Here is a 23,864-nt window from a genome sequence, read left to right as displayed (position 1 = left end):
ATTCCAAGGTGTCAATTTCATTTGCCCACATCTCCTTTCCGCATTGTCCAAGGGATTCTTTTATACACGAACGGGCATTAAACGGAGTGACCGGATTGCTATTTTTATTTAAAATGGTGGATCTACAAGCACGAGGTGAAAACAGCTACAGAGGAACGCAAAGCAGCAACGGCGCAAATAAATTAAGCACCTACGGAAACGGACGCTCGTAGGATCAAAGGGTCGATTTTGCACGTGTTGGGAGTATGAAGAAAGAGAAACTAACTCATCTGCTTTTAAAAAAAATGTGCCTGGAAGTTTGCAGTGCTTTGCAAAGAGCCTCTGGTGGAGGCAAGTCGCTAAAATAGCTGCAACAAGACCTGGCAAAGCCGCCGCCGTGGGCAGCCGTGTCATGGAACAAGCTGGGTGGACGCAGTGGCTTTCATGTCAGTAGCTGCCCGACCACGAGGTGGTCATCACAGGCTACCATGAAGTCTCTTGCTGTCCCCTGGTGCCGAGAAAGTTAATGTTTGGAAGAGGAGATGGCTCAGTTCAGACAACACATTAGTCAACTCAGTGTGAAAACTCTACTCAACAGTTGAGTTTCTAGGAGGTCCTCCCCACACAACATGTTTTAACTCCACCGTTGTGCGATTGTGGGCTACTGTGGAGTTGAGTAAAATCCATCACAATGTTTGTTTGACAGTTCCTCCGCCCTCTCTCCTCCCCGGTTCCTCCCGATGGTATCCCATCAGCCATTGCTGCTAAAAAAAACCAATCCAGCGTCTCTCCTAGAGTGGCACTCGTTCCTTTCACCGCTCTTGCCGGGGAGCTCTGTAGCCAGTGAGAAAAGACCACTCAACGGGAAACTCCACGGAGCCCGCCACGCAACGGTTGTGCAGGAACTCTCCTCTGCACAGCGTGGAGTGTTTCCCAAAGAAGCCTCCACCATCGCGTGGAGTTTTCCTGCCAGGCAACTTTTCTCAACGGTGGTGTAGTTCTAAAACCACTGTTGAGAAATGTTTTGCCTGAACTGAGCCGATGGTTAAGGTAGATCTCGACAACAGCCCTCCTCAATTCCCCATGTCAGGTCTAGGTACAACACTGGCTTTGTACCTAGTGGTTAGATGTATTAGGAAATAGTTTGACAATGCAAGATGTTCTCTTGCAAGCTTATCTCTGTAAGAAGTTCTCATAGAAGTAGCTTGTTCACTCCCTTATCTCAGCTTTGAAGCAGCTACTTCGATGGGAACTTCTTACAGACATAAGCTTGCAAGAGAACATTTGGCATTGTCAAACTATTTCCTAATAAATCCAACCACTAGGTACAAGGCCAGCCTGACACTCCAGAGGCCCACGCCCCTTTCCCAAACCACCACTTGTCTGGCAGTTTCCCGGCTTTGGTACAGTTGAAATGCCTCTTCCAAGGCTTAGTTATTGGCAGTAACAGCTTTAAGCCACGATATTTTTGTTTGTTTCTATTTTTGCTCTGCCCTGTTTTCCTGTGGCCCTGCACGCCACTGGAACGTGCTCTCCACCTCCTCCGGAAAGATTCTCCAAAGTCGAATTCGGCCCTTGGACTGAAACAGGTTCCCTATCTCTGCTCTTACAACAACGAAGCTCGAATGGGTCAGATGGTTGGTGGGTATTTCATGTCCCTTTCGGCAAACTCTCCTGCCCTGGATCCATCTTCAGGTGTATGGGTGGTTGCTCTAACTCTGTGTTCAGAGCCTTTCTACACAAAGCTTTTGTTGTGTGCTTGTAATTGCTCATTCACGGTAGTTTGTGGGTTCTTTACACCACGTCACCATCCTCCAGGGACTCGCCCGTGCTTTGCAACCGTTTCCCCCCCCCCCCCAACGAGGAAAGTCTGGTTTTATTTAGAAATAGTGGAATGAGAGCCTCGTGTAATTGCGCGATTCTGCTACACCACAGCGCCATCTAGGGGCTGCATAATGAAACATAAAAAAAGGCAGAGAAAGAAAAACCATGGGAAAAAAGGACGTGTAAAGGAGCCGGTCTTAATCTCGTGTAGAATCCAGAAGCAGAAGCCTTGGTAAAAGTGCGGAATAAAAGCCTCTTGTAGAAACGCATCAGCCTGTGAAATCAAGAGAAACTCAAAGCTGGGGTAGATTTGAGTCCTAGGCTTTTAAGGCAGACCACAGAAAGATACTGGGATGCAGTTGTGGAAACCAGTTATATTACAAACGTAGGTGGTTGTCAATAAAATAAAGTCTGGAGTTTGAATTCCTTTTTCCTTCCATCCGTCTTTGCCTCCAAGTACACCAGCAATCTGTGCATCTTCACATGACCTGCACTGAAGGGGCGTCGTATAGCAGGGATTGCCCTGCTCAGCAAAATGAGCGAGGCGAAGCGTACCTGTGAAGGGTGACCGAATCCTGTGTTTTCAAAAGGAGCAGGCAGGCACAGTGGGAAAGGAGGCAGACAGAAGTCAGGAGAGGGCAGCTGAAAATCGCCAGAAGCTTTCCGTGATTGCAGGAGGAGGTACGTCGGTGCTCAAAATGGCAGCTGGGGGGTCCTTCGCCTGCGTACGGTGCCGCTCCATGAACGGGAAGACATTCAAATGGGCTGAGATTCGGCCTTTGATTTACCCCAGTTTGGTAGCAAGGGTGGAGATTGCCTTCGGGGAAACCAGCCCTGACGTTTGTCATCAGGAAAACGCCTTCTGGGATTCTGCTTTTGGTTTCACATTTTCATTTTTCGCTACGGACCCAAGCCTTTGAGAAAGCGAGAGAAAGAGGCAGACAGAGCTGGCTATGGGGACACAGTCATATATATATATATAAAAAAACGGCTCCCTAGGGACTCCTCCGGGTAAAGTCCCTGGAACTTCCCTTTGTCATTCCTTTTGCTAAAGCAGGTTAGTTTATTGCTTTCTAAGAACGTCCGGTATAAAAGCAACGGAGCCTGGTTATGGCCCCCGGAGAGTGATGTGAAACGGACAGGTTTGGCTGGGACGCGCTTCTTCCCATTTCAAGGAAGGCTGGAGATCTTTCTCTCGGGAGGCGGCCCTGCTGGTTTGGGGCTGCCTTCGTTGGCTTTTCCTTCAAACATCATGACCCTAAAAGGAAATAGAAAAACAAAGTAGAAGAACAGAGATCAACAGGGTGTTGGGCGTTCCAGTTTTGATCCTTGCATTATCAAGGATCGATATGTTCTTTCCTGGACCATCATGTGGACTAAGCGGTCACACCAGCCTCAATTCTCTCGAGATGATTGTCTCTTAGTTGTTTAATTGTTAAATATAGCCGGAGAGGTTAATCTGGAAGCAAACACAAGCGAGAGGGGCAAGGGCAAGGTTCCCTCGCCCCTATGCTGCGGGTTATTTATGATTTATTTATTTATAATATTTATATACCGCTCCCTATCTAAAAAAGATTCCAGAGCGGTGCACGTAGGGATCAACAGTAAAAAGAAAGACAATTAAGAAAGCAAATTAAAATTGTTCAGGCTAGTCAGCTGAGGAAGGCTTCGTGAAATAGAGTTGTTTTTAGGAGGTGCCGGAAGCAGCCTAGTGCCTGACCTCCAGGGGCAGGGAGTTCCAAAGAGAAGGGGCCACCACACTCAAGGCTCTGCTCCTGGTGGACTCTGGCTAAAGGTCCGTGTGGAACCACCAGGAGCCTGCCCTCCGCCGACCTCAGTGACCGGGGAGGTTTGTAAGGGAGAAGGCGCTCCCTCAAATATCCTGGGGGGCTGACTGAGGGCGTAATCCTACGTATGTTTAGACAGGGGAAAAAAATCCTACAATTCCCAGCATGCTGGCTGGGGAATATTGGGAATCATAGGCCCTTTTTTTCTGTCTGAACATGCATAGGACTGTAAGTAATTCCATTTTCTCCCCACTCTAGTTTTTAACTCACACAAGCCACTAGAGGGCAGCATTTGCCATGAGGATTCAACCCAGAATCCTCCACTCCCAAAGGGCTCAAAGTTTGGTTCACGCGTGTGTTTGTACAACGTGATCCCCCATGCGTCAGGAGGGAGGAGCAGGGGTGATAGGGGGCTACAATCTTATCAGTAAGCTAAATGATGAGTAAAAAGCAAAGCAATCTTTTATCTTCCGGGCCCTGTGGGAGTTTGTGATGCTAGTCACATCCTCAGTCGGCAGCAGCTGTGACTACTTTAAGCAATAACGCATTGCACTGTAGTGCGTTAGCAGGTGATACCATTCTTTAGAAGAGTGTTCAGATCCCTTTGCATGCGTGAACTGGCAATCCTTACAACGGCCATGTAAGGTAGGCCAGTAAGGCCCAGCCTCAGCCTCTGACACCTTCAGCAGTTCATAGAATCATAGAACAGTAGAGTTGGAAGGGGCCTATAAGGCCATCAAGTCCAACCCCCCGCTCAATGCAGGAATCCACCCTAAAGCATCCCTGACAGATGGTTGTCCAGCTGCCTCTTGAAGGCCTCTAGTGTGGGAGAACCCACCACCTCCCTAGGTAACTGGTTCCATTGTCATACTGCTCTAACAGCCAGGAAGTTTTTCCTGATGTCCAGCCGGAATCTGGCTTCCTGTCACTTGAGCCCTTTATTCTGTGTCCTACACTCTGGGAGGATCGAGAAGAGATCCTGGCCCTCCTCTGTGTGACAACCTTTCAAGTATTCAGTCTTCTCTTCTCCAGGCTAAACATGCCCAGTTGTTTCAGTCTCTCTTCATAGGGCTTTGTTTCCAGACCCCTGATCATCCTGGTTGCCCTCCTTGTTGGGGACTAGCACCTTAGCAGGGCCCGCTGGTACCAACATCACTCTGGCCCCACCCACCTTGGGTGGCTGGTTCTGGGAGATGTCATTTTGATTTTATTTATTAAATATATATATTTTTATGGCCCACTGTGTAGGGCAGAAGGGCAGCCCAAGGGCCGTTTTGGAGAAGTTCTCAGGGGCCGTAATCCACCAGTGGGCAAAGCTGAAGGCAAAAGGGGGCAGGACAAAAGGGGCAGAACCAAAATACCAAGAATACCAACTTATTGGACCGTAAAGATCTTACTGCCAAGAACTAAGACTTAGGAGAGCTACAAAACCTGGAAAACCCCCAAACAACTGGTGATTGAGGGAAAGGAGGTGGGGCCAGATGAAAGGAGGTGGGGCCAGAGGAAGTGGGCGTGGCCAGCTGGTGAACTCCAGAGGGCCAGATAAACAATACCACTTGAAGGTTATTAAAACACCAAGACAATCACATAAGAACGCAACGTCAGGGGCCGCTTAGGGAAACTGAGATGGCACCTCCAAACCTCTGAATTGAAGAACAAGCTGAAATACTTTGCATTACAAGAGAGGCCTATATACAGTTGCTGGGGAAATCCATTTCGCTCTTCCAGCTACCGTGAAGAGTTGCAGCTGAGCGCAGAGGAAACGCGGAAGTCTGAAGGGGGGTGGTAGATGACGTCAGAGTCCCTGCTAATAAAAAGTCCTGGGCCTTCAACCCGGCGGGCTGTGCCACCACTACAGCACTGCCTGTCAGAGGGCATTCTGTTCAGGGCTCACTGGAGCTGACCCTGGTAATGAGCGCAGCGGGTAATTACTGAAGCGACATTTCCCTCTATCTCCTTTGCCAGCAATTCTAGTTAACAGAGGTCAGTTCAGTACATCAACTACCCAGCAATTGTGCTAAGGAAGGAAAATTGCTCAAGGGGAGACTCAATAAAGGGAAAGATCCCAGAAGCCTTTGTAACAGACACCAATTGACTCTCTCTCTCTCTCTCACACACACACACACACGCACACACAAATGCACACAGACCCGTGGGCACTTCAATGGCTACCTCGGAGTTCAGTGTCTATTATTTGCAGCCGGGCGTTTAGAACGGGAGCGGAAACCAAGCCCGGGACCCTGAGAACAACGTGTGGTTTGTTTGTGTGTTGGTTTTTTTAAAAATGGGACCTGTGTCTAGCGATAGCTATTCATGTCGATGCGTGCGTGTGTCTGTGTGGGGAATTTGGCCACCTTTCCCCAGTAAAGGGATGCAGCAGCCCACGTGAGAAGGACGGTAACATGGGAGCATAACTGGATCAGACCAAGTGGCTGTCTATTCCCCAGCATCCTGCTTCTGACAGGGGACAGCCAGATGTCTCTGGGAACAGGGTGCGAAGGCAACAGCCCATGCTCCTGTAGTCCCTCGTGATCTCGAACCTTGCCCGTTCGCCCATCCCTACCACGCCCTTCCCTCCAGGAATACCCACAATTTGAGGACCGCCGACCGTTTCCCAAGCATGAGGTTGACGAAATCCTGGTAAGAGATGGTGTCGCTGACCCCTCCGGTCACTTCGGAGATCACCTTCTTCAGCTCCAGGTGAGTCTTTGGGGCTCCTAGCTTCTCCATCATCCTTTTCACAGACATCAGGTCTACAAGGAGTGATGCCGATGGGTTATTTATTTTATTTTATTTAATAAACCCCAGTAATGGTAAACACCGCAGCTGGTCCTTCATGGAAACATTTTCAGGAGGTGCCAGAAGCGATACAACATTGGTGCCCGCCTGAACTTCAAAGGCAGGGACTTCCAAAGAGAAGGGGCCACCACACTGAAGGCTCTTCTCCCGGTGGACTCCAATCGGACCATAGGTCCATGTGAGGACACCAGGAACATGTTAGCTCTGCAGGGGTGCTCAGGATGAGAACCTGCACTTCAAAATATGCCACTCCGCCAAGGGTAGCAGCCAACCGCTCCCAAGCAGGGAAGGGACGGAGAACTGCTTTTTAAATTGGCACCTTTTATGCAGGTTGCAGAATTGAGCTTTTCTAGGCACGGAAATTGGGCTTTTGCCTTGGTGCAGAGAAACCCCTATTTGCACGCACGTGCGCAACTGCGCAGAGGATGATCAGGTTCGGCTACCCGCCACCTTCCAAGCTGGACTTCTTTCTCCTTAGACAGGGCCCAGCATGGCATGGGAATGGTACGGGCATTTCCTCATGAGAATCCACTCACCGATTTCACCTTGGTTGTTGAGGTCGAACTCCATGTATTTTTCTGGAAAAGAAGAGCAATGGTTAGCGAGGTCTCCTAACACAAGTTCATAGGACAAGTGTGTTTAGGATTGTGGCCCAGCTGTCTGGAGGACCACATGTGTAAACAGAACTGGAGTACGTGGTTTCCCTTTCCATAAGAACAGCTGAGCCGCATCTGTTAAATTACTTAAAATGATTTAAAAATCATCTACATTTAGGCCTTTTAAAATTGCAGTTACAAGGTGGGGGATACTTAGCTCAGCAGTACTACAAGCGAGAAGGGTCTTGACATTTTAGTAGATCACAAGCTGAATAGGAGCCAACAGTGTGTTGTGGCTGCAATAAAGCAAATGCTATTCTGGGCTGCATTAACAGAAGTATAGATTCTAAATCGGGCAAGGTCCTGGTTCCCCTCTATTCGGCCCTGGTTAGGCCTCATCTAGAGTATTGCGTCCAGTTCTGGGCTCCACAATTCAAGAAGGATGCAGACAAGCTGGAGCGTGTTCAGAGGAGGGCAGTCAGGCTGATCAGGGGTCTGGAAACAAAGCCCTATGAAGAGAGACTGAAAGAACTGGGCATGTTTATCCTGGAGAAGAGAAGATGGAGGGGAGACATGAGAGCACTCTTCAAATACTTAACAGGTTGTCCCACAGAGGAGGGCCAGGATTTCGTCTCGATCCTCCCAGAGTGCAGGACACGGAATAACGGGCTCAAGTTACAGGAAGCCAGATTCCAGCTGGACATCAGGAAAAACTTCCTGACTGTTAGAGCAGTACAGCAATGGAACCAGTGACCTAGGGAGGTTGTGGGCTCTCCCACACTAGAGGCCTTCAAGAGGCAGCTGGGCAGCCATCTGTCAGGGATGCTTTAGGGTGGATTCCTGCATGAAGCAGGGGGTTGGGCTTGATGGCCTTACAGGACCCTTCCAACTGTACTATTCTATGATTCTATGAAAATACGAATATAAGAAAAGCCAGGCTGGATCAGACCAAGGGCCCATCTAGTCTAGCACTAGTCCTTCTAGTTCTGTTGTACTCAGAAAGCATTCAAAAGTCTGCAGCCTGCCTCTCTCTCTCTCATGTGGTGCTTTTGCAACATCCATGTCTTTGTGCCATTATGTTAGAAAATACCCTTGGGCAATTTCCTGATGCTGCCCGATATTTTGTTTTAAAAAGGCGCTTTCCTCCGTTCTTTTTTTTAAAATTGCTGCATGCTTTAAACGTTTGACATCCGTTCTTCAAGCCTGGCAACTAACCTGTGTCTCAAAAGAGAGCAAACCTGAAACCCTCCTGCCCCACGTTCCTCCTACGTTGTTGATGTGTGTGTAGGTGGTGGTGGAGGGAAGGGACACGACGCTATGAAGAAATCACAAAGGCCCTTTAGAGAGATCCAAATGGACAGCCTCCCCCCAAAATTAGGCCAAATGCCAGCCAAGAGGCTCCAATTAGTGACCTAACTCCCATTCCAAGGTTCCTCTCGGGTCCCTTTCCTAGTTAGCAGCCACCCTGATAGTCTTGGCCCTGATAGGTTGGGCTGTGCTTTTGCCGGGCCAAATGCAGCAGCGATTTCTTTCATATTAAACTGTCCGGTTGCCAATGACTTCCCCCCTACCTTCTTCCAGAAACCCATTTAAGGCTTGACTGAATTGAATGAATGGCTCCCTTGGCATGATGGCTGCTTCCCGCCCTGCTAGCTTTTAGCTCTGTGGCAGAGCACATGTTTTGTATACAGGAGGTCCCGGGTTCTAATCCAGCATCTTAAAGTGGGGGTAGTAGGGAAAAGCCGTGCCTGAGCCCATAGAGAGAATCACTGCCAGTCAGTGCTGACAATACTGAGCCAGATGGAAATGCTAACTGTCCGTGTCTGTCTGTCCTAGCGCCAGGACCAGGGCTGGTTGGAAAACCCCTCTCCAAAAGCCTGGAGAGCTGATGCCGCTCAGTGAAGACAAGACGGAGCTAGACAAACGAGTGGCCTGATGTGGTCTGAGGCCGTGCTAAAGAAGAGGACATATTTCCTGTTTATTTCTCACAAACGAATCACAAGTGCGTCTATCCATCAGTACTATAGCTTCATGGTCGTGAAACCTAGACACCTGAAACTGGGCATGCATGCCAAGGAGTCCCTAGAGGTGTGCACCATGTTGTTGTTGTTTTTAAATAAAATGGATAAATTAATTTGAATGCATTTAAATGTCTCCATGTGGTAACGTCTTCAGTCACTAGGGGGCGATTCCCCAAACCGTCATTTAGCTTCGCAGTCTATACAATTAGAAGCCGGGAGAGATTAGCAGGCCGAGGGACGGAGTGATACGTCTTGCCCCTCCAGCCTGCTGTGGGGCAGCCCTCTACCACCATAGGGGAATGGAGCGGACAGACTTCTCCCTCAGGGTGATATAAGGATGCACCAGGGCAGGAGGGGCCCGCAAGCACGGCCTCACTCAGAAGGGCCAGGCGCGACGTGTCTGAGTGGTATAAGTGCATCAAACTTAAGGGCTATTCCAACCCATGCGAAGCAAGGTCTATTCGTGTGTGTGTGCACGCGCGCACACACTCACACAAATATATACCCAGTGCTGGCTCCAGGTGTTGGTGAGAGCCAGCCGTGTTGTAGTGGTTAGAACGTTGGACTGGGAGTCGGGAGATCCGGGTTCTAGTCCCCACTCGGCCACGAAACTCACCGGGTGACTTTGGGCCGGTCACCAACTCTAAGCCTAACCTACCTCACAGGGTTGTTGTGAGGATAACACAAGGAGAGGAGGACCCTATAAGCCACATTGTGCTCCTTCCAAGGGGGGGGGGAGGCAGAATATAAAAGTAACAATAAATAAAACGGGGCCCTTCTCTCAGTGAGTTTCCCTTGTCACCCCCTCACGGCTCCCACTGGCTTGCTTGGCAGGCAGAGAGACAGGGAGCAGATAGGCCGGGGCGTCTCCTGCTCTGCCTCCTCACCACCACGGTTGCCTGGGCCAGAGCGAGAGGCAGGGGAACAAGGCTCGTTGCTATGGTGAAGAGGAAGAGCAAGTCCAGGGGGCTCTTCTCAGTGGGCCCCTGCTGGGCCTTGGGCCCTCGACGGACGCCCAACCGTGCCGACACTTGACGTTGGCCATCTTCACCCACTCTGTTCTTTGAGAATACATTTTGAGAACCAGAGAAGCGAACAAGACAAATCACACGCTTTTTCACACGCTTCCCCTCCCCTCCCCTCCCTCCCCTCCTGAATATTCTGGGCTCGAGTCGATCCGACCGGAGGGTCCCCAAATGGCCCTTTCATCCCATGTTCAATGGGGCGAAATCCGGCTTTGGTACGCCGGCGCACACCACCTCGCTTTCGCACAAGTGCCAATTCTGCAGAGGGGCTCCCGCGCCTCCCAGGCCCAGCGGGGGCGAAGGAGCGCGGAACAATGGCCCGATTGTCCGGAGACCCGAAGGAGGTGTCAGCCTCGGCGTTTGGGGGACTCGGGTTGGAATCGCGGAGACAAAAAGCCGCACAAGGCCGAGGATGGGCGGGTGAGAACAAGCCGCAGGTTCACGTGAGGGGGAAGCTGTGCCACGGTGACCCCTCCGTCACAATGTTTGAAGAAGGCCCGAAGCGGAGGGAAAACAAACCCCCTCCCCGATTCGGGGTTGGCTTGTGTCTTTTAACAACGCACGAGGGTGGGAATGAGAAATGACAGGCCTCGGGAGGTTTTGCGCGGGGGGGAAAAGCCGCACAGCCTGCTGGCATCGGATCCGAGCCTCAAAAGCCAACGAGGAAGAGGATGCTCAAATCCGAATCGCCGTTTCAATGGGATCGATTGATCGATTGCATTTGGAGACCCCCCCCCACCCCTGAATAGACAACGCCCCCTGGGCCGCTCGCAAACATTAACACTGTAAAAACCGACACGAGAAAAAATGTAACGTCGAGGCTTTAACAGCAAAGTCTCTAACCACTGGGCTACGGGCCCTTTCCTTACGTCTCTCCATCTTGGACAGTCCCTCTGGGCCCACATTTCAGATCCTACTGCCCCATTTCCGGCTCAGTCCTATCCATGTTTGCTTGGAAGCAGGTCCAACCCGCTCATTTCAAGAGGGCTTCACTTCCAAGGTCGTGCATGGGACTCCGGCCTTTGTTTTTGGTCAATTGGCTTGGGTTTTGCCCCCCGCCATGCCCCCCAGGAAGCAATCCCTTTCTCAGGGGAAGACACTCTGCACACGCTCAGGGGTAATTGGCTTTTAGGGGCCCCTTTTTAATTCAAAAAAGTGAATTTCCCCCAAAGGCAAAAGAAACTGCATATGCTCAGACGCTCTCGACGTTTATCAAGGGGACGGGGTCAGCCTTTAGCGGCGTCATTCTCTATTTTGACTCACTCAAAAACTCAAAAGAGAAGAAAGTAAGAAATTGATGGTGGAGCAGCATGCTATGATGTTAAAATGATCTTTTAAAAATAGGGGGTGTCCCTATTTTTAAAAGAGCATTTTAACATCATATCAACTAATCCTTTAAAAAAAAAAAAGCTCATGCAATCGATTGATTTTACTTACACAATCTTATGATTGTGGCAACAAGAGAGAGGGCCTTTTCAGTGGTGGCCCCCCAATTATGGAATGATCTCCCCGACGAGGCTCGCCTGGCACCAACGTTGTTATCTTTTCGGCACCAGGTTAAGACCTTTTCTCTTCTCCCAGGCAGTTAACAACATGGGCTGAGTTTGTTTGTTTTTAACTCACCCCAGAATAGTTATTTTTACAAGGGTACTGTTGTTTTTATGCTTCTTATGTTTTTAAATTTTGTATATTTGTTTATAATGTTCACTGTTTTTAACTTTTGTAAACTGTCCAGAGAGCTTCGGCTATGGGGCGGTATATAAATGCAATTAATAAATAAATGATACACAACTCTGTTAGGCTGAAATCTTACACACACTCTCCTTGAAAGTAAGTCCCATTACACTCCATGCGGCTTACTTCTGAGTAAACGTGGCTAGGATTACCTCGAGAAGTTTTTCATTTCCTTTCCTTCTGATTCTGATGCAATTTCATGAGCAAAGGGGTGGATATTTATTTATTTATTTTAAAAAATTAACGTCCTCATTTTTGTAGCAATAATAATTTCATTCCATGATGATTAGGCGGCGTTCTTGCCAAAATGTGTCATGCATATGTCAACTCAATAAATTCTCCATGTGGCAGCAGGGAGAGGTATCTCGCCTCCCGCCCTGCCTTTCTGCTGGCAGGCTGCATTTATTTTTGTTTTACGACATCTGCAGGCCACGTTTCTCAGCCGTAGCGGCCCTCAAAGCTGTTCGCCATCAGAAAATCAGGTTTATCAGCCGATGATGGCGTGTCCCTGGCGACTTGAGATCCGGAGGTCCTTGAAGTTGGCACCCAAAAATGTCCCTCCTCCTCTGAAAGGTGATGATGGAAAATGTGTGTATTGCAGATGTGTTGCAGATGTTCTGCGAAATCCTCGCCCAAATCCACCAGCGCTTCCGGACAGTCTTCAGAAAGGCAGGGAGGCCATCCCTTTCTTGGGGGTAAGGCACTCTGCACATGCTCCGGAGTGCTCTGGTTTTAGCCTCCTTTCCTTTCTTAATTTAGAAAATGACTTTCTCAGCGGCGAAAGAAACTCCGTACATGCTCAGAAGTTCTCAGCTTGGCCCCTCAATGTTTATAAAGGGTCATGCTTTAAAAGGGTCGCCGCCCATTCGGGCTCACCTTTGACAAAGGTTGAAAACCCAGTTTGCAAAAGGCTCGATAAAGTATAAGGGTCCCTAGGGATCTCAGCTTGTGGTTCTTGCAGAAACCACTGGGCCCCGGGGGGGGGGGGGGCAGAAAACTGGGTCAGTCTGAACCACCATCCCTGCGTTATCCGAAACCCTGCACAGAAAAGGATTTGTACGTATACCACAAAGACCCCGAGCAAAGGAAATGAGGATGCCAAAACTCATCGCACATCTGTTTCTCAGCAATTCCTTCCTCAGAAAGTCCTGAAGCCTGGCCCAAACATTTATGATCCTCGCCCACATCTCGACGCGATGGCCAAGGGCGATCCTCGCAGGAGCGCTTTGGCGTCCATTTGGAGCACTGCCCCCCGCCCCAAAACCAGTTCCCAGCAGACGCATCGTCTTTTGGAACTGTGCAAAACAGGAACCCAGGGTACAGCTGACTCTCAAAACAGCCTCCCCCAACCTGGTAATGTCCAGAAGTGTTGGACTACAAGGCCTATCATTCCCAGTCAGCATGCCCAGCCAGGATTCCCTCCAGATTACAGCCTTCCTCAACCTGGGGCGCTCCAGATGTGTTGGACTGCATCTCCCAGAATGCCCCAGCCAGGCTGGGGCATTCTGGGAGATGCAGTCCAACACATCTGGAGCGCCCCAGGTTGAGGAAGGCTGCTCCAGAAGGAGAAGGCCATCTTAGTTGCTTGGGGGAAAGGAGAGAAGGACAACGGAGCCTTTCTCTCTTTCCCACCCAGTGTACAGCTGCTGCGAAAAAGGCAAATGCCATCTTAGGCATAATTAGGAAAGGTGCCGGAAAGAAAACTTCCAAGATGCTATTGGTCTTTTACAAATCTATGGTGCAACCACACTTAGAATACTGTGTACAGTTCTGGTCAACAGACCCCCAAAAAAGGATTTATTTATTTATTGCATTTCTATACCGCCCAATAGCCGAAGCTCTCTGGGCGGTTCAGGATAGCGTAGAGTTGGGGGGGGGGGGGAAACGTGCAAAAAAGGGCAACTCAAATGATCAAGGGGTTAGAGCCTAGGAGGAAAGGTTGGGGGGAAAGGTGAGTAAAAGAGACAGGATGAAAGTGTACAAGATTCTGACTGGTGCAGAAAAAGTGGACAGAGAGACATTTTCCCCCTCCCTCTCCCATAATATTTGAAACTTAAAGAGTCATCCCATGAAGCCGATGGGTGGGAGATGCAGGACAGATCAAAGGAAGGACTTCTTCACACAGCGCAGAGTTAAAACTATGGAACTCACTACCACAAGATGTCGTGAGGGCCGCCAATTTGGATGGCTTTAAAAGGGGGTTGGATCAATTCCTGGAGGAGAAGGCTTTCAATGGCTACTAGCTGTGATGGCTATGTGCTACCTCCAGTATCCGAGGCAGTAAGCCTGTGTGCACCAGTTGCTGGGGAACATGGGTGGGAGGGTGCTGTTGCACCATGTCCTGCTTTGCTGGTCCCTGGCTGATGGCTGCTTGGCCACTAGATGGACCCTTGGTGTGATCCTGCAGGGCTCTTCCTATGTTCCTAGGTTCTGCTTCTCAGCTATGCCTGCCTGCCTACCCTGCATGCAGACACTGGTTTAGGGATTTGTGCTAGTGGAGGTTATGGATCGCAGCAGGTGAAAGAAGAAAGTGCAAAAGCCGGGTTGCAGTTAAACCTCAAAAAAACCACGATTATGGCAACCAGCTTGATTGATAACTGGCCAATAGAGAGAGAAAACGTGGAGGCAGTGACAGACTTTGTATTTCTGGGCGCGAAGATTACTGCAGACGCTGACTGTAGCCAGGGAATCAGAAGACGTTGACTTCTTAGGAGGAGAGCAATGACAAATCTCGATAAAATAGTTAAGAGCAGAGACACCACACTGACAACAAAGGTCCGCATAGTTAAGGCAATGGTATTCCCCGTAGTAGCCTATGGCTGCGAGAGCTGGACCATAAGGAAAGCTGAGCGAAGGAAGAGAGATGCTTTTGAACTGTGGTGTTGGAGGAAAATTCTGAGAGTGCCTTGGACTGCAAGAAGATCAAACCAGTCCGTACTCCTGGAAATAAAGCCAGACGGCTCACTTGAGGGAATGGTATTAAAGGCAAAACTGAAGTACTTTGGCCACATAATGAGAAGACAGGATACCCTGGAGAAGAGGCTGATGCCAGGGAAAGTGGAAGGCAAAAGGAAGAGGGGCCGACCAAGGGCAAGATGGATGGATGATATTCTGGAGGGGACAGACTTGACCTTGAGGGAGCTAGGGGTGGCGACAGCTGACAGAAAGCTCTGGTGTGGGCTGGTCCATGAAGTCACGAAGAGTCGGAAGCGACTGAACGAATAAACAACAACAACTCAACCATTGCGACCTATCATAATCTCCACCACCATCAGGGATTTATACTGCACTCGTCAAGCAAAACTCTGGGCTGGCTTCCAATATTTCACAAGAACAAAGCAATTAAAAGGAAAGAAAGAAAGAAAGAAAGAAAGAAAGAAAGAAAGAAAGAAAGATATTGCCATTTTCTAAAAACAGTCAAACAACAACAAAATTTGCAGCAGAGTTAAAAACACATCAGAATTCAAACAGATCTCACCGAATTACAAGGCCTGAGAAAATAAAACAGACTTTGCCTGGTGCTGAAAGGACAGCACCTTTCTGATGAGAATATTCCAGAATGAGGATGCCACCACAGAGAAGGCCCTTTTCCCCAGGAGCAGTACAAGGTACTTCAGAAGGTGGGGAAATCTGGAAAAAAAAGGCCTCTGTTGAAGATCTTAAGTGTAATGACAGGCCTATGTGGAGAGAGGAACTCAGCCGGGTACCCTATAAGCCTTCTCTGCCACATCTCCTCTGGTTTTGGGGAACCTTGCACAAAGTCAAAATGGTGGAACAGTTCGCTCAGAAAACCTCCCGGAAGCTTCCGAGCCCTCAAATTCGCCTGCACCAGCCAATCTCTGCTGATAGCTGTATCACACACGTGGAGAAAATTGTAAGGCAGAATTTTCGTTCGTTACGATCTCCCCACTTGGTTTACTGTGAACAATGTGGAGTGGTACCTTTAAAAACCGCAAGCTTCTCCTCCAAATCCTCTTCATCGCTGAACTTCGGGTCACAGAGGAACTCCTGCGGAAGAGACGAGAGAAAGAAAATTACACCTGGAAGACATTTACAGGAAGAAGAAGAAGAAGAAGAAGAAGAAGAAGAAGAAGAAGAAGAAGAAGAAGAAGAAGAAGAAGAAGCAACCCAGCTGGATTCATGCGACTTAACATCAACAAAGTAATTTGGGATTGTTCCCAGAGTGGCGGTATGTTTTGTGCAACTGAAAAGATTAGAGCCATCGTTTTGCGGGGAGTTTGTGGGTATGGTTGCTTAACTCTTTTCTCTCCTGTAACTTATCTGTTCCAAAATGATGCCTGCAATTGACTTCTACCCACATTGCCTGGTGGAGTGGAAAAGGTGCCGGAAGAAAAGTTAATCCTGCTCTACTTCTCCTCTTTGGATCCACCACCACTCCATCCTCCTAAAGTTTCCCCAAGAAACACCCCCCTTCCCAACTACGAAAAATCACGCCAAGCTTCTAAGACATTTCAGCATCACACTGAGTTCTCTCGTTCCGTAATCTTTACAACAGCCCTGCAAAGTAGGTCAGTGCGATTTCTCCCCCTTGGGGGGCAGCGTGGCAGAAGCTGAGAGAAACGTGGCTCGCCGAGTGTGGGCGTTGTCTGAGGGGAGACTGGGACCAGGCGTGCAAGCCGACAGCTCACGCTCAGGGGGATACGGCAGGCAGGGCTCACAGGGATCAAGCCCTGGCACTTTTTGGGGGGTATTATTATAAGTGGGGACACAGACATCACCTGCCATCCCTCTCAAACTTTCCTGTTCCCTCTGAGTTTAGCTGCAGTCCTCACAGGGGTGTGTGTGTGTGTGTGTGTGTAAATGGATTTTCCCAACAGCCATATATAAGAACACAATTAAGTGCCCTGCTGGATCAGACCAAGAGTCCATCTAGTTCAGCACCCTGTGCACACAGTGGTCAACCAGCTGTCGGCCAGGGATGAACAAGCAGGACATGGTGCAACAGCACCCTCCCGCCCATGTTCCCCAGCAACTGATGCACACAGGCTTACTGCCTCAAATACTGGAGATAGCACGCTACCATCAGGGCTAGTAGCCATGGCTAGCCTTCGCCTCCAGGAATTGATCCAACCCCCTTTGAAAGCCACCCAAATGGGCGGCCATCACCACATCTTGTGGTAGTGAGTTCCATAGTTTAGCTACACGCTGTGTGAAGAAGCCCTTCCTTTCATTTGCACAACATCCGAGCATCCGCAGATCTAGGCCAGTTTCCGAGGGCATCACGGGCGCAAGTGTGGGCGGGCAGAGAAGAAGCCAGCATGTCACGGCATGCGCCCCCCAACCTTCTCCTGGCCACCTCTCCCTGCAGCTGGACGCCAGAGAGCCTTGTTTTTCATTTCCTGCATCCTCCTAGCCCTTAGGAGCCCGGCGGAATTGAACGGCTCCAGTTCCCCCTCCGGCACTACGGCCAGATTCCACATGGCAGAAGTCACCAACATCTGTTCTCCATTTGGCTCTGGGTTTGTCCTCCTCTCTGCATCAGGAACAAGGACCCTCCAAGGGATGACGCCCAGCTCACAGGATGCTCCATCCCCATGTCATTCCTTCCAAGCCCTGCTCTGTGGGATCCTTTTAACTCAGGGTGCAGAACCCCAGGCCTGGGGGAGGGGGGAAATCTGGCCCACCTGGGGCTCTCCAGATCCTCCCCCCCTGCTTTCCCCCAACCACCAACCTTTAGGTGGATTCCTGCCTTGGGTGCAGTTTTTTCCGCCCTTCTAAAAAGTTGAAATGTCTGCTAAAGCGGAGCTTGACATTACAATAGGCTGGTATTGTTGACCTTTTTCTCCCTGCCCACCAGGAACCCCCAAGAACGTCTCCAAAATGGAAAGGGGCTGAAGGAGGCTCCTGTTTTAACTGGTGATGCTGAGGGGCGAATCTGGGACGGTCCGCTTGCCAATGAGATGCTCTCCCAGGACCAAGCTACGGGATCTGGGGAGAAAGAGGGACTTGAACATGAGCCAACAGTGTGATGCGGCTGCAAAAAAACCCAAATACTATTTAAGGGAGCTGGTGTCGTTCTGAGCTCCGTGCAAGACTGAGCACCAGGGATAGTCACATGTTGACATGCCCGTAGGATACAAATCCACGTGCCTTGAGATAGCAACAGGCCCCACCGGGCACCCTTTTGCCCCAGTCTGGCTCTTGAGACGGTTCGGAAGCTGCCGCTTGTGCAAAATGCAGCGGCCAGATTGATAACTGGAACAAGGAGGTTAGAACACGTAACACCAATTCTGGCCAGCTTGCATTGGCTGCCTATATGCTTCTGAGCCCAATTCAAGGTGCTGGTTTTAACCTATAAAGCCTTGCACGGCTCGGGACCACAATACCTGACGGAACGCCTCTCCCGATATGAACCTACCTGTACGCTGCGCTCAACATCTAAGGTCCTCCTCCGAGTGCCTACTCCGAGGGAAGCTTGGAGGATGGCAACAAGGGAGAGGGCCTTTTCGGTGGTGGCCCCCCAATTATGGAATGATCTCCCTGATGAGGCTTGCCGACATGAACCTACCCATACGCTGCACTCAACATCTAAGGTCCTCCTCCGAATGCCTACTCTGAGGGAAGCTCGGAGGATGGCAACAAGGCAGAGGGCCTTCTCAGCGCACACATCATCAAATGCCCCCCATTTAGACACAACAGTTGCTAGGAGTGATTCCAGTGCTGTAGCCTTTTCCACCCCCACCCCCAAAAACAGCAGCTTGCAGGGACCTGGGGAAGTTTGCTCCGGTGCTGTCCGATAAGAAGCATTTAGAAATCCTGCCGCCTCATCAAGTTTTCTGTTCTCTCTTCCTGCACCTTTATCTCCATGAGCTAGGCAGGGGCAGGAAGTGGGTGCTTAAGGCTTAGAATGGAGGATGGTTAATGTTTAGGGGTGGGGGAGATAAGGAGGGTAGGAGGCTGCAGACAGGAAGGGGGGGGAACCACAAGAGGCCTTGAAGTACCATGTGTGAGGATGGGAGCATAGGTTGCTTTTTCCTTTTTTGGCCTGGCAGGCAGCTGTTAAAGACTCACAGAATCTCTTCCAGCAAAAATGAGCCACGTGTAATGCTTATTTGTAGTTTTGCAAATAATTGGGTATCCTTGAGCCTGCTGGTACTTCCCTGTTGGGCATGGATGGTGCTTGGTTTATTTTATTATTATTATTTTGGCTGCTTGGCAATCCATTTTTGTAGCATGATGTTCATACAGTCATAGAACAGTAGAGTTGGAAGGGGCCTATAAGGCCATCGAGTCCAACCCCCTGCTCAATGCAGGAATCCACCCGAAAGTATCCCTGACAGATGGTTGTCCAGCTGCCTCTTGAAGGCCTCTAGTGTGGGAGAGCCCACCACCTCCCTAGGTCACTGGTTCCATTGTTGTATTGCTCTAACAGTCAGTTTTTTGTATGTTCATTGTTTGCATGGAATAAATGATGAAGCTAAGGATAGAACAGAACAGAATCTGGGGTGTTAGTACTGGCAAGACCGGTTTCAGATCTCTGCACAGCAGAGAGAGAAAGAAGTCACCCAATGTCACAGAGGGAGAGATGAGAAAGGAAGCGGGGCATTCCACCAGCCTCACTATAAGAGACTTCATTTTTCCTCTTCCTTCCCCATCGCTTTCTCCTTGTGTGCCGTGTCTTTTTAGATTAATGTAATAAATAAATAAGTAAGTAAGGTGGTCTGGAGTGACGCGGCTGGATTTCTCAATGGGCAGACTGGACTATGGACATCAAAAGGAAAGAAACCTCATCTAACACAGCCTTCTGGCAGCCAGAAGGGAAAACCTTCTGGTTTTGGATTCCAAGTCCCATCCACCCCAACTAGAATGGCCAATGGCCCCTAGCTTTCTTTTGGCAATAAAATAAATAAAATAAACCCACTCCCCAATTAAAACTAGCCGCCCTAGAGCTGTAAATGCCCTGGCGAGAGGCACACAGCAAAAATATCCAGAAAACGCCAGAGAGACACTGCAGAAATCATGAGCGTGCTACATCTGAACCAGAAATGGGTGGGAATGAGACGCTGAGAACATTCAGAGATTCGAAAGCAGGTTTTCCCACCCCTGGAGGGGGTTGACACCCAAATGCGAGCTGCTGTTGATGAGTTTTTAAGAACGACGGTGGGTATTTGGAAATCAGCTTGCATTGCATCAGCAAGAGATTTTAGCAGCAGCTGCTGCTAGTGGCAAAGAATAAAAAACAGGAGAAAAGGAGAAACATTTCCCATTGTCTCCAAAACAAGTCGCTTTGCATTCTGCATTTTAAAACATGTGCGGAGTAAGAATCCTGAGCACGCTCAGTGTTTCTGGGGTCAAACAGGGACCAGAGTCTCCACCCGGACCCACCTACACAAAATCATAACCTTCTACTCCCACATCAGTGCACGCTGCCTGCATTCCTCTGGCTACTTTCCAGATGGCAGTTTATGTCTTGTAAGTGGTAATAAGCCTCCACGACCTTCTAAGAGTAGAAACTTAGTAGGTGCAGTTGATACGGAAAATCTCGCCTGCTCAAAAGCTTCACGCTGCTACATTTCGCTGGGGTGGGGTGGTTCTGAATAAGGCATGGGAGCAGGGTTAGGAGAAAAAAGGTGGCAACTGTAATAGTAAAATCAGAAATAAACACCCGTGAGGCCGCAAGGCTGTGAGGCCAGGTCTACACCAAGCAGGCTATAACATGGGGTGACCGTAAGAAAAGGAGGACAGGGCTCCTGTATCTTTAACAGCTGCACGGAAAAGGGGGATTTCAGCAGGTGTTATTTGTAGGCATGCCGCACCTGGTGAAATCCCCTCTTCATCACAACAGTGAAAGCTGAAGGAGCCCTGCCCTCTTTTGTATCTGGTCAAGCTAGGCAGAGCTCCTGCAGCTTTCACTGTTGTGATGAAGAGGGACTTTCACCAGGTGCTGCATGCAGACAAATGACGCCTGCTGAAATCCCCCTTTTCCGTGCAACTGTTAAAGATACAGGAGCCCTGTCCTCCTTTCCATAGGGTCACCCTACCCTAGATGGTCCAGGGGAAGGGGCGTGGCTTTCTGGGGAACCCCGGCGGAGCAATTTGGAATACCAGGAAGGCTGGATAGGATCCATACTTCCTGTGTTCCTCTATTCCCATGTAATAGAGCTTTTTTCCCCCACTGTAGGCAGTTTGGTATCTGGAAACAGAGGTGGGAATTTGCACATGGGGGTGGGATGGTTTCTCTGGAGCTCTGTCAGGGAATTAGTAGGGCAGAGGTTCACCTCCAAGTGCTAGAATGCCCCCCCCCGGCCCGGTTTCCATTAGTAGCACCCTTTCACAATGGCTACGGCTGTCAAAGGTGCAAAAACTCCATACCATTTTGAAACCGACGTGAAACCGGCTTTTGAAACCGACGTGACGTTGACTATGTTACTTTCATTTCATTTGCCCTCTTTTATCCCCTCCCTACATTTGATTTATGACCGGATTTCCCAGCCCAGTAACTTCTGGATGTATTTTTTTTTATTTATCTGTCTGTCTATCTATCTTCTATTTATTTATTAAAACATTTGTATCCCGCCCTATGTCACTGGGATCTCAGGGCGGCGTACAGAATTAAATCAGAACAACGCAAAACAATAGATATACACAGCTCAACATGTATGAAAGCATTAACGAATTAAAACCAGTAGCAATGTTTAAAAGCGGTAAGAATTAAAACAATTCATGTTTCAATACTTAAAAGGCTGTCACACAGAGGAGGGCCAGGATCAATTCTTGATCATCCTAGAGTGCAGGACATGGAATAAGGGGCTCAAGTGACAGGAAGCCAAATTCCGGCTGGACATTAGGAAAAACTTCCTGACTGTTAGAGCAGTACGACAATGGAACCAGCTACCTAGGGAGGTTGTGGGCTCTCCCACACTAGAGGCCTTCAAGAGGCAGCTGGACAGCCATCGGTCAGGGATGCTTTAGGGTGGATTCCTGCATTGAGCAGGGGGTTGGACTCGATGGCCTTGTAGGCCTCTTCCAACTCTGCTATTCTATGATTCTATGTGCAGCCTTGGAGAATTTCAGCCTTCCAAGACTTTAATAAAAAGCCACGTTGTAACTCAGCGTTGAAATGAAGCCAGGAATGGTGCCAGTTGGGCCTCCAGGGGGAGGGCATTCCACAACCGGGGTGCCAAAACAGAGAAAGCCCTGTTGCACTATGGATTGCAGTACCATGCCTATCACCCATACCTTGTTGGGAGTTGTAGTCAAAAACGTCTGAAAAGCACCAGATTAGAGAAGGGCACATTAAATTGTGATCACACCCCCACACCCACCCACACCCACCCAGGGGACAGGAGTATGAACATTTGGAGAGCTAGTGTAGTGGCTAAGATGTTGGACTGGGAGTCGGGAGATCCGGATTCTAGTCCCCACTTGGCCATGGAAACCCACTGGGTGACTTCAGGCCAGTCACAGACCCTCAGCCCAACCTACCTCACAGGGTTGTTGTTGTGAGGATAGAAATGGAGAAGAGGATTGGGTATGCCGCCTTGGGTTCCTTGGAGGGAAAAAGGCGGAATATAAATGTAATAAATAAATAAACAAATTAGGCAATGTAGAAAAGTAAATAAAACCCCACTATTACAAGACTGAGGACCATAGTGCAGAGGGAGATTGAAAAACCAAAGCGATAACATTCATTAATCTCATCAGAAGAATTGGAGTAGAAAAGAAGTCACCATTTGCACCCACCTTGTTGATTTCCTCCAGCCGCCCTTCCTGCTTGGCTTTCAGCAATCCATAGGCTTTCCCCCCTGCGGAAAGAGAGAGTATTAAAGACACAAAAAGTAAGGTGGAAGTGTGCTCTGTGTGTGCCCAGGAGCAAGCGACAGTGGTAGGACTCGGAGGCAGGTGCCCGGGCCCCCACAATCAGGGGTAGGACTTGGGGGGCAGGTGCCCGGCCCCCCACAATCATCAGAACCAGCAGGAATGGAGGGAGGGGGGAGGCAACACACAGGGCTAGCAGACCACATTTGGAAGCGATGCGAAGTAATGCACATTACTATCTAAAGCCAGGACGGCGTGACGGTGCGGGCCTGCGTATTCCTTCAAACTACGAAGTTCAGAGTTTAAAAAATTGTCCTGCTGCTCTGCTGCGCCGCTGTGCCGGTGCATTGACCTACCTTGATATGTGTTGTTGAGCATCAGGGACATGTTGGAGGCGCCGGTGGGGAGGCCGGGGAAGGGGGTCTTGGAAAAAAGCAGACCCCCGTGCCGCGCTTCTCTCCGGCTCAGCCCGAAGTGGAGAGCGAGGGAGGGAACAGCACTGGTGCGCTCCGGCTGCGAAGTCAGCTCAGCTCCTCTTCAATGGAGCCCATTCATGAACTCCCCAGCGTCCGGCTCTCAGATCCCTCTACTGGAAGAGGCTGAAGAATGCAACCAGTCAGCACCCCGGAGAAGGGCCTCAACCTGTTGCAAAGCGCGGCTGGCAGAGTTAACCCCTTCCTCGGTTATGCACAGAATCTGCTCCTGGTTTTGCTTCTGCATGGGGTTGCCAGCTGGCCAGAGAAAGCTGCCTGGCTCGCTCCTGTGCTTTTGACAGCAGCTTGAGCAGGGCAAATTATTTCTGTATTTATTGCATTTCTATACCGCTCGATCGCTGAAGCTCCTGGACCGAGATCCAAGGAGGGGCAGATTTGGGGGAAGAGAAAACAAATGTTAGTTGTGTGTTTTGTAACTGAAGTAATTCTCATGACATTCTAAACAGGTGCAGTGTGTTTCCCCCCCTTAAACAGGTGCAGTGGGTTCCCCCCCACCTAAAATTACCTACCTGCCACATGGTGTTTTTTCTCTCTCCTAAAATTACCTACCCAGTGATTTCTCTGGTCCTCTTAGGTTCATGTTTCGATGAAGTGGGGATTTTGTAAGGCATTTCGGGAGACAAAGTTGTGCCATGTTTGGAAACGGTTGAACAAGGAAATTAAAGATTAACACCGAGTTAATTTTTTTAATGAGCGCTGGCGTTTGTGCATGAAAAGGCAAGCCATCCGGGAGCAAACCAGGACTAAACGAAGCCTCTAGGAATATTCACATTTAATGAAATTAAGAAGCGATTTTTTAAAAAAGAAATCAACACACTCGGGCTGC

General features: G+C 49.5%; 1 protein-coding gene across 1 annotated transcript; it reads right to left on the bottom strand.

Annotated features, from left to right (window-relative positions):
- Positions 1–104: 104 nt before the first annotated feature.
- On the bottom strand, positions 105–23,671 carry AIF1L (allograft inflammatory factor 1 like). The gene is made up of 7 exons (XM_063144743.1): positions 23,588–23,671; positions 22,901–23,385; positions 22,470–22,531; positions 15,707–15,773; positions 6,926–6,967; positions 6,181–6,343; positions 105–3,061 (listed from the first exon to the last, which is right to left on the bottom strand). The coding sequence occupies exons 2-7, from the start codon at positions 22,929–22,931 to the stop codon at positions 2,974–2,976; spliced, it is 453 nt and encodes a 150-aa protein (XP_063000813.1). The 5' UTR covers positions 22,932–23,385; positions 23,588–23,671; the 3' UTR covers positions 105–2,973.
- Between the last annotated feature and the right edge of the window lie 193 nt (positions 23,672–23,864).

Source organism: Elgaria multicarinata, chromosome 19, assembly GCF_023053635.1.
Source record: "Elgaria multicarinata webbii isolate HBS135686 ecotype San Diego chromosome 19, rElgMul1.1.pri, whole genome shotgun sequence".
Classification (NCBI taxonomy): domain Eukaryota; kingdom Metazoa; phylum Chordata; class Lepidosauria; order Squamata; family Anguidae; genus Elgaria; species Elgaria multicarinata.
This window is presented reverse-complemented; position numbering and strand designations above follow the sequence as displayed.

What these genes read in the sequence shown, in the direction of transcription:
- AIF1L (XM_063144743.1), bottom strand. Translation starts at nt 22,931, where the DNA reads ATGTCCCTGATGCTCAACAACACATATCAAG. An exon ending in GCTCAACAACACATATCAAG is followed by an intron (nt 22,532 to 22,900) that starts GTAGGTCAATGC and finishes CTCTTTCCGCAG; the next exon opens with GGGGGAAAGCCTATGGATTG. An exon ending in CGGTCGGCGGTCCTCAAATT is followed by an intron (nt 3,062 to 6,180) that starts GTGGGTATTCCT and finishes ATTTCCTTTTAG; the next exon opens with GGTCATGATGTTTGAAGGAA.